This window comes from Calypte anna, chromosome 1 (genome assembly GCF_003957555.1).
Source record: "Calypte anna isolate BGI_N300 chromosome 1, bCalAnn1_v1.p, whole genome shotgun sequence".
NCBI lineage: Eukaryota > Metazoa > Chordata > Aves > Apodiformes > Trochilidae > Calypte > Calypte anna.
The window spans coordinates 94139402-94150473 of record NC_044244.1 but is presented as its reverse complement, the minus strand read 5'-3'; the positions used below and the strand labels follow the sequence as shown (position 1 = coordinate 94150473).

The 11072-nt window shown below is 40.2% G+C and overlaps 1 protein-coding gene across 1 annotated transcript; it reads left to right on the top strand.

The window, feature by feature from the left end:
* Positions 1-334: 334 nt before the first annotated feature.
* Positions 335-10589, top strand: LOC103537090 (Na(+)/H(+) exchange regulatory cofactor NHE-RF3). The gene is given in 11 exon segments (XM_030461018.1): positions 335-364; positions 3898-4113; positions 4425-4677; positions 5602-5738; positions 7003-7198; positions 7455-7651; positions 8166-8360; positions 9132-9320; positions 9322-9390; positions 9392-9433; positions 10435-10589. Coding segments are annotated over 10 exon segments (1566 nt in total). The 5' UTR covers positions 335-364; positions 3898-3903; the 3' UTR covers positions 10513-10589.
* Positions 10590-11072: the final 483 nt, after the last annotated feature.

Sequence of the window (11072 nt, the reverse complement as noted above, 5' to 3'; positions counted from 1 at the left end):
GGCCCAGCTCAATCTACCACAATCCAAACCTGTTCCCTTTAAGACATTTTTTATAGCTGGAGAAGGCTTCTGCCGAGAGCAAAGATCAGGCTTGCCTCAGATGACCTCCTTGACTAAGTTTTTGAGTATTCTTATCAGTAGAACAACATCCAAAACTGCTGAGAAATGCATGGGATTAGCACTTCTGTAGGCACAGACAAGGTTGCTTATCAAGGTGTTGAATCTGTTCAGTGAAACCTGGTTAAATGAATCATCTTTTAAATCAACCTTTGCCCAATCAAAGTCCATCCTTACTTATAGGTACTGCCACAAGAGAGACAGCAAAGAAGAATTCCTGTGAAGGCAGCTCCACACAGACACATAGGTAAGAAATTCCTTTTTTGCTAATCCTTCTTCCCTTCAAAAACTCATTTTTATGATCCCAGTAATTTTGTTATGTAAAGCTTTCATGGATTATAAGTAGTATGTAGTGCACTGTAACCTTCCCTCTGTTTCTAAATATGAAAAAATAAACTTTCCCATAAAAAGCCTACTGTTTATTCAGTTTTGTGTACTACTGGTTTTGCATGTTAACTTTTGGAATTAGCACAGTTTTCCACTGTTTTCAAGAAAAACTGCTTTGAATAACAGTTACGATCGATACGTTCTGATGTGTTTCAAATGATGTCCACATAACAGGTCAGTCCATCCTTATGGGGAGTTAGTCCCAGTGCAGCCACACAGAAAGTCAAAAAAGCAAAGGTGCCTGACCAAGAGGAACAAGTGAATCATGATCCTTAGGCTTCCTATCCCTGTGTGCTGAAATTCCCCATATCCTCCAGCTTCAGTGACACCTATGCCAAACTCCCACCACATTCATATTGCTCTATATGCAACCAAACTTACCTTAACAATACCTTATCTTTCATCGAAAGTAGCAATCTGTAGCACAGGTAGTCACAGAGGTGATTCTGCAGCATGTTGATATGATGGAAGGATTTCACTGCCTGCTACTTTTCAAAAAAAAAAAAAAAAAAAAAAAAGGAAAGGAAAAGAAGGCCAGTTCCAATATATATTAGTCATAGTGATGATGTAAAGAGAAAATAAAAAACCATCAAGGTACAAAAAAAAATCTTTACCTGCAAACTGAATAATTTTCTTAGTATTTATTAGGCTGTAATAAATGGGTAACTCTGCAACACAACTTTGGCTTTTAACAAACTTCCTACAGTAGAGAAAGAAAAAAATCTTTCCAGTAAAATAAAAATCAGGTCTGTTAATTACCTGGACTTTCTCCAGTGAAGTTGTCTTAATTCCTGTTAGTCATCATAAACATGGATCTTTGGCAGGAGTTCCTCAGACAACTATCTTTGGGCACGTTCCCTGGTGTCTCTCCAGCCAAGTGGATTCCAGTCTGTGCTGCACTCCTTGATTGTTTTCCCAGGTCCCAACATTAGATGCTTTTAAGATTCAGCTGGACAGGGTGCAGGGATATCTTGTCTAGATAGAGTTTTTGCCAAGGAATGTTGGACTAGATGACCATTGAGGTCCCTTCCAACCTGGTATTATTCTATGATTCTTCATCACAAAGGCAGACCCCACTGGCTCATGTTCAACTTGAACACCTGACTGCTGTCCAGCAATGCTACCTTCTGGCCAGCCAGCACTTGGCTTTTATTGTTGTGCATGCTCTAGATAGAGATTTTTTTTCACTTTTGTTTGTTGAATTTCATGTGGTTCCTGTCAACCCATTTTTCCAACCTGCTGAGGTCTCTATAAACAGCAACCCTAACCTCCAGAAACTGACTACTCCCTCTCAATTTGGTCTCATATATCAGCTTGTTGAGGAGGTACCCTTGTCTCACTGTGCATATCATAAATCAATACGTGTTAAATAGCACCATGCCCAGTACCAGCTCTAAAGAATGTCATTAATAACCAGCCAACACCTGAATTATAATACTGCTGATCAAAACCTTAGTGGACCAGCTGATCTTCTGCATCATCTGGTAGTCTGCATATCCAGTACATGTGTCACCAAATCAGCTACACTGAAAGCATTAGAGATTGAATCAGTCATTGCAAAAGGTAAAGAGCATCCATTGCTCTCTGTCCCCACGCAGATCCAGTCCAATTATCATGTAACATTACTAGCTTCACCGTTACTAGATTCACTGTTTCAAAAAAACAGTAAATCCATACTGTCTAATCCCAAACACTTTCCTGTCCTTTCCATTATATGCCTTGACACAGCTTCTAGGAGGATTGGCTCCCCAGAGAACAAAGGGCACTGCCTAATACCAATCTGGTAACAATCTTCAGCATCAAGTACACTCTTTAACCAGCTGGCCTCATATTCTCTGGGGAAGTAACACAGCACCCCGGTGACACTGACTGGAAATCGTGCTCCAGTTGTCACAAGCTCATTGAGAAATCATTTGAATCAAACTACTGCAGTTTCTTCAGCAGCCTGCCATTTCAGAAGCAAATTTAATCCCTTTCTCACACAACATCACATTGTTATATTGACTACACCTCATGTTAAAGTCATCAGGATTGGAGACAAAGTTTAGTCAGGTAGCAAATGGAGGCTTTGTGGTTATTTCAAGGTCCATGTGACAACTGCAAGATAAGCACACTGTCTCAACTGCTCTGTTTGCTACCACACACACCAGGCAGTATTAAATCACCTCTCCTGGTGAGGCTCACATACAATGATACACCAAAGTGGAATAGCTCAGTTAGCTGCTCTTCCTAACAGAATCAGTGCTTAATTAGGATTCAAAAGCAGAAGAAAACATGGACAGTTCCAAGAATTTTGACTCTACCGGTTACTTCTAAATGATACAGAAATAAACAAGGTCACCATTTTGTATGAAAAGGCTATAGAACCCACCTAGAAAAAAAAATTTGTAAGTGGAGACAAGAGTCTTCCTAGTTTTATAGTCCTTCCCACCTTCCATTGCAAACCTTGCCCTCATTAACAATAACATTCATTACAATGCCTTTTCCTGAAACTTAATTTTGTTTAGCTAAAATAACAAAGAACAGGAAAGTCAGGTTAGGACAATGAGGTCCTCCCCTGATCCCATCTGATCATTCATCTGCATAGGCTGCCCAGAGAAGTTGTAGACTCTGCATCCTTGGAGATATTCAGAAGGCTGAGAGAGCTGGGACTGCTCAGCCTGGCGAAGCAAAGGTGCAGGGGAAACTTATCACTGTATAAAAGTATCTGAAGAGAAGGAGCAAAGAAGATGGAGCCAGGCTCTTTTCAGTGGTGCTCAGTGACAGAAGAAGCATTGGGCACAAACTGAAAGACATGGAGCTTCATCTGAATGTAAGGACTTTTTTTTGCCATGAGAGTGACTCAGCACAGGCACAGGTTGCCCAGAGAGGTAATGGAGCCTTCTTCCTTACAGCTATTTAAAAGCCATGTGGACATGGTCCTTGGGAACTGGTTCTAGGTGGCCCTACTTGAGCTGGGACATTCAGGGGTCCCTTCCAACCTTAACTATTCTGCAATTCTGTGAAATCCCATTTTGTCACATATTCTTTCTATAGTGCTCCAGTATTTTTGTGCTGCTATTATTTTTTCTCTGGAGGACTTAATTCAGATATTCAATCCTCACCACTAGTCTCACTATGTTATCATAAACAGCCAACTTCTTTCTCCTGGTTCTGCATCTCGCTTAATTTCATTTGAGATAGGGAGACAAGTAAAGTGAGAAGGGAGAGGGAAAAGGGGTTGATTTGTTGGTTTCTTCTCCCTAGCCTTCTTAACTAGCTTGGACTTTGCACAGACGGATTTCTTGGAAAGAAAAACACAAATTCTGAAGCAAACTGTATCAATATGTATTTAGAGGGAACACATCTAGGTAAGCTTGCCACTTTTACTCACGTATCTTTTCCATTCTGCAGCATAAGATGACTTTTGTTCTCCAGCCCCGAGAATGTAAAGTGACCAAAAAGCCCCAGAAGAGCTATGGATTCTATCTACGTATAGAGAAGGACATAGCAGGACATCTCATCCGGAATGTGGAACAGAACAGCCCAGCTGAAAAAGCAGGCTTGAAGGATGGAGACAGAGTCCTCAGGGTCAATGGTGTGTTTGTAGACAAGGAAGAACACACACAGGTACATCTCCATTTAGTCTAGAATCCACATCACTCCCCCTTTACCCAGACCCACTGCCATTATGTGAAGCATTCTCTCCCACTTGCTAGGGCACCTTCAGCTAGGAAAGAGAGCAGAGTCAACTGCTCAGAGCATCTCCCTGCATTGCTCATTACCCACCACAAGCATGAAATGGAGGCTTCAAGTGCCTCCATAGTGCATAAGCAGGGGCATGAGACAACAACAACAGTAGACAATGCAACCCTTACTGGGGAAAACTTTTAGGTCAATCACTCTAGTACCTGCTTGTCATTTCATCTTTTCCACTATAGGTAGTGGAGATCATAAAAAACAGCGGGAATTCTGTTGTACTTCTTGTTCTGGATGATGCATCCTATGAAAAGGCAGAGAAGGAGGGAGTGAACTTGGAAGAGCTGGGTCAAAATCTGTCAGCAGGACAGCAGCAGGAGCAACAGTCCCCACCACCCATGGCCAATGGAGCAATCACTCCAGTTCCACAACCCCGGCTCTGCTACCTGGAGAAGGAGGAGAAAGGTTATGGCTTCTCTCTGAAAACCACCAAAGGCAAGCACCTAGGGAGAAGAGATAGTGTGTGTGTACATATATGTAAATATATACACATGTATGTATGGCAGCAGGGATAGAGGCAACCACAGTTAACACATGGGGTCAGTGGCAGCACACAAACTGCTCTTGCTAGCAGAAAGAAAGTGAGAGGCAGCAATATGAGCTCAGGTCCATTTCTGTTCTCTTTCTGTACAGCCTAGTCAGTGCACAGTTTTCTGAGGACCACATTTCTTATATGGCAGAGAAATAAAGATAAAAAGAATAAGCTATTTTCTGCTTCTGTAAGCCCACTTACCAAAATCAAATTTGTGGTCACTGCTCAAATACCAGATGTACACTCAAGATGCTACATTAAGTCCTGCTCCATTCCTTCAAAACCACCTCAGAAATCAGCATACAAGGTTCTAGGCAGCTGTAATAAACACTTTGCTCCAATTTTTAAGTTATTTCACTTAAAAAGCAAGGGATTTGCCTTTCTTCCAAGGCCAGTCTACAGAACAAGGAAGTCTTCTGGAAAGCATCACCTCTACAGAGGGTATTTTCAAAAGCAATATAACTGAAAGACAGTAAGCCTTCCAGAATCAAGAAATTATGAAATGTGTAAGACAACAAAAGCAGCTTATCACTTCAAACTGGGAGACAGGAATCAACCCCCTTTCAGCTATTTTAATCAGCCTCTTTGGCACTCTTGGTAGAGAAATAAAAGATTGTTTGAGCTGAAGATAATGAACCAAAATAATTTTTCCAGGGTCGAATAAGATACAGATGTGTCTCTGTATGGAAGGTTTGTGGTGCCACTGTAATCTGCACATAAGCAGAGACAAAGTGTCTCCAAGGACATCAATGCTGAGTTTCCTTAACCATTAAATTCAGGCATACTTCAATGGCCTACCCTCTGTAATGAATTTTCATTTATTTTAGGACAGAAGGGGTTGTTCTTAGTGGAGCTTTCACCACAAGGAGCAGCTGCAAAGGCTGGTGTCCAAAATAATGATCGCCTGATTGAAATAAATGGAAAAAATGTGGAAAATGACACACACGGGGAAGTTGTGGAAAAGGTATTTATTTGTATACTGATTCATCTTCTCTTCTGGCCCACTGTCACAGCAACCTTTCAGGGTTACTGAGGTGGTAGGTCTGGCTAATCTGAATGCTTCACAGTAAATCTTGGTAGCTGCTCTTCATGTATCATCAACACAGCAGAGTACTCCTCTGCTTTGGCTCTGCTGTCAAGCAGCCTCTTGAACTGACTCTGAATGAATACTGTCATCAAGACAGGCCAGGGAATTTTAAATAACAGAATTATACTGCTGCCAGGAACCCTATTAAATAAATCATGCTCTGCTCATAGAAGTCCTGGAAATAACTCCTAATGGTAAGAGGGCAACTCATCAAATGCAGTTTTCAGAGCAGGAAGAGGGTATGATGATACAGTCAGGATGAACAGGGAAAATTAATTAATTTAGACATTAATTCCTTTCTCTTGTTAAGCAGTCCAAAACTAATGAAAATTACTGTACAAGTAATCTCACTACCTGGCCTCAGCTGCAAAGAATGTTGCTAATAAGACTTCAGCTTTCCCCTATTGGCACTGCTAAAATGCAGCTGGAGCTGAAGAGATTTCAGAGAGCCATGAGAGAGGCAGTACAGGCTCAGGCATTCTACCATCACAATTCAGTGCACACTACTAACTATGGAACAGTGCAACACCTCTGTTTTGCTGAGCTTTTATAACATCAGCAGCAGAGTGACATTGGTTAACATGAGTAAATAGGCCACCCATCAGACTAGAAAGGAATAAGACGTCGGATCTCAGAGAGGATGGTCAGACAAAAAGAAAACAAACAAACAAAAAACAAACAACCAAACAAAAAAACCCAACCAAACAAAAAACAACCAACAATATCTCACTATCAGTAATACAGGGAGGTGGAAGAGGACCAAGAGTGACAGAAACTTTACTCTGGTCACAGCAATCTATAATAGTGGTATAGATGGCATGTCTATATTGTAGAGTTCCAAATGTAGATAATCCAAGCACTACTTGCTAAGGCTCACTAGATTCTGCTGGCACTATATGCCATCCTCATGGCACTCTATAGCTAACTCCCTAAAGGTCACAGACACAGTATAAAATACAGAAAATTTCCTCAAATATATGCTGAATCCTACATGCCCAAAATCTTGTCATGGTTCAAAGTTCTGACTGGAGGGGAAAAACAAAAATCAACTCACGTGTCAGTACACCAGTTAGCAAAGTACTGACAATTTCCACATGTTCTTGAAGGGGTGACATCTGAGACTGTACATGTACTATCACAGGTAAAGAAGTCTGAAAATCATGTTATGTTTCTACTTTCAAATGAAGAAACAGACTGCTATTATAAAAGCCACAACATGGTATTGAGCAAAGAGAATGCCAGCCTAAGATTGCTTCCCCTCAAACCACGACTTATTGAGATCCAGAAAGGAACAAAAGGCTATGGCTTTTATCTACGGATGGAACAAAATACTCATGGTAAGAACCAAGTTAACACAGAGACCATGCCATTAGCAATCATTTCTTCCTGTACAAGGTGTACAGACATCATTTGCTTGGGCTTATTACTGGTCATCTCAAATTCCCCTATAGATATGCTTCAAACAGAGCTACATCAAAGAAATTATCTCAACCCGAATTGCAATTCTAACTGAGCTTTCACCATGCGTTTTAATGTCTTTAAACTTACCAAGCATATCCCCTCACATCAATCCTTTTTCCCTTCTGATCTTAGGTCATATAATCAAGGATGTTGATCCTGAGGGCTCAGCAGCCAAGGCAGGTCTCAAAGACAACGACATCTTGGTAGCTGTCAACGGTGAGCAAGTGGATGGTCTGGATCATGAAAGCGTAGTGGAAAAAATTAAGCAGTCTGAGGCAAAAGCCACACTGTTGGTAGTGGATAAAGAGACTGATGCCATGTATAAACTGGTAAGAAAATGCAAACGACTGCTAAGAATTGGTGATTTATCATTATGAAGAGATATACACAACAGTGAAACAACTGGTCTGCTCTGTACTTCTTCAACTTGCAGGAAATGTCTAAAACACACCCATACTTCAGCAGCTCAGCTCTCCTTGCACGTGTACAGCAAGTCACTAAACACCCAAATTTTTGTTCTCTTCCAGATTTTATAGGCACTATTGGAACAATTCTAAACTGAAACACACCACAAAAAAAGTTACAAGTTTAAGACAGCAAATTCAGAGCTGTGCTGCTGAGTAACCACTTACAAACAAAACAAGTAACAAAATTCCTGTCTCACACAGATCAACACACATTCTCTGATAGTTCTTTCCACTAGCAGAGTTCTTCATTGCAAACCAAGTCTGAGTCATTAATAAAAAGGCTTCAAAATAAACATGTTGAGTATGAATACCTAATACAGATTTCACAACAGAAGTTTTTTATGTTAACCAAGTTTTATTTGTTACTTTTTTTCAGGCTCAAATTTCCCCCTTCTCATACTCCTACAAAGCAGAAGATCCAGATCCAGCTAAGAGGGAGGAAAGAGTAGAGTTGCACGGTGAGCAGAAAGTGAACCACAAGCCAAGAATCTGCAAGATGGTGAAAGGGCCTAGTACATTTGGCTTCAGTTTAAACATGATCAAGAGCAAGCCTGGATTCTTCATCAATGAGGTACTAATCTAGATTGAGGAATAGAAAAATGAAGTAGTCTGTCAGACATTCCTCCCTTCTGTCTTGCAAGTACACTCAAGAAAAGCCAGAAATTTAGAAGTGTCTTCTCTAGTGCTCTATGAGCTGTAATTTTTAGTAAGTTGGATATTGTAGGGCCAAGACAAAAAAAAAAAAAAAAAAAAAAAAAAGCAACAGAAAATATTCCTCACTGTTATAAATCTAGAGAGAAGGGGAAATCTGGTTTTTGCATAACTTTTTCTTTTATTCATGAGGCTGGCATGCTAAAATTAGTACCTTAACTGTAAAGCATTCTAAATGTAAGACAGACATCTTCACCTTACTCTACCCACTTTCTCTGCCCATAGCTGTCAAAAGTCAAGCCTCTACTGTCTCAAATTATGTCCGTACCTTTCACTTTCTTGAGAGGAGAGCTTCCACTCATTATGAAGGAACCTGTGAAATGCTGTAAAGTTACTGGACAGGAACCTGCAAAGAATAAGAAAATTGGTTATACTGTGCCACTTTTCTATAATGAAACTCTTAACAAAAATCAAGATACATCTTAAATCTCAAAATTATGGGTTCCATGTTTATTATGCCTAGGTCTACTGCCTCTCCTGATGCATTTTTGCCCCACAGATCTCCTCTTCCCCATGGTCATTTTGCTGCCTTGTAAGGAGAGCAGTAACTGAGCAGTCTAGCCATCCATCACCTGTTAATGCACCTTTGCAAATATTGTGCTAATATCACAGTTTGAACTCACCTTTGCAGGTACAAAACCATGGGCCAGCTGACAAAGCAGGTGTAGAAAATAATGACTTTTTGGTGGAAGTGAACGGGTGAATGTGACCAATGAAATCCTATGACAAAGTGGTGACACGAATCCAAGAGAGTGGTGACCAAGTAACACTACTTGTGTGCAGCAAAGAAGCTTACAAATACTTCCAGAGCCAGAACATTTCCTATCACAAGCTTCCATGCAGATCCAGTCCAGGACACTTCTGAACCTCCTACTTATACAGAAAACCATTTCATCAGAGCAAGACAGAAACTCTCCTGTACCAAGAGAAAGGGTGAGTAACACTGCACTACGTGTGTGTTTGGGGATCATCTAGAGGACAGGAAAATAACTTTTTTTCAGCATAGGATGTATTCCTGAGCTAGGATTTTTCACTTGAGTCTGGATTTTTACAAGTCAGCCTATGTCACTAAGAGGAAAGCCGTGGTCTGATTATCATAAGCACCTTTTCCTTTCCCCACACATAATACATACAGGTGAGTACCTTTAATACAAGATTAAATCACAGAAAGGGTGCACATAGAAGAGCTTTTATGGAACAAGATAATACAAACACAGTAAATCCTTAACTGAAGATGGGAAACAGGTAATACAATCCTGAAAATACAGGGGAAAAGTGCTTCCATACACCAAAAAGCATAAACATATTTTGAGGAAATCAGATGAAATATTTCAAAACAGATCACTGTGTAGACAGAGGAAAAACTGATAGGTAACAAAATTTTCTAGGAAACGTCCTGATTCAAAATTATTTTACTAACTTCATGCCATAAGAAAGAATCTCAAGCATGACAAAAGTCTGAAAAGCAGGCAGGTATTTCTTCTTGAAACAGTCATTTTGAACGCTCACTGTGCTTCTTTTCTCATCACGCAGAAGAGACAGACAAGGAAGAATAATACCAAACTGCCTCCTATTTATTTTTGATTAGCCTTGTCTATAAATGTCTAGCTATAAACGTTTTCAGAAGTTTCTTAGTCACCAAGCTGCATTTTGCAGACCTGAAATTAGCACCGCTTACGTATGCAGGTTCAGTGGGTATGGGAATTAAACAATAGGCCTGTATAAATAATAGGAAACTTGTATTGAACAAATTTGACTCTAAATGTACTAAATCAAATAGCACTTAAACAACAAAAATCACATTTGTTGGTTCATTCTGACCCAAACAAGTACTCTAGTGCAGATGAAAACAAGAGTCCTTCATAACACTGTAGACTATCAAGTTCGTTTAGAAATTTAAAATAGGAAGAATATATTTAATTACTCCTCTGCAGGCAAGCTCATCTTCCTCTTCACAATCAGCCGCCTCCACAAGAGCAGAGAGAGACAACAATGACGACACAAAGCTGTGAGAAAAACTATGACAAGAAGAAAACAAGAAACCTACAAACTTTTCTCCAATCATTCTTTGCTAGTGCATCTCCCAGTACCTGACTATTCCTAGGAGTGCCATACTTGCAAAGGACTGCTATCTCTTGCTGAAAGGCAGATGCCTGAAACAAACACTTCAGTGTAACCTGCAGTCATTGAACACACTGCCATTGCACTTCATTGGCTTTCTGCCTTGTAAAAGGGCAGTTACTCATTTCTATAGAGGCTTAAATAACTAGAGGTATATAATTAAGTATCCTGCAGCAGAAGGCAGAAACTTTTTACAGATCCGTAAGCATCTTAGCCTTTTAAGGATCAGCTCTTAATAAAGAGCAACTGATTTCCCCCCATCTCCCAGGAGAGGCAGCTCTCTCCCTAGTTCACATTTGTTAACTCTATCTCTGTGGCCACTCTTCTATACTACACTTAGATCAGTGCAACTGCTGTGAAATGGCATAAACCAATTTACTCTGCGCATCACACTCCTTTCTCCTGCTAACTTTGCAGAAATTTCTTTCAAGCATTAAGCTAACTTCATAAT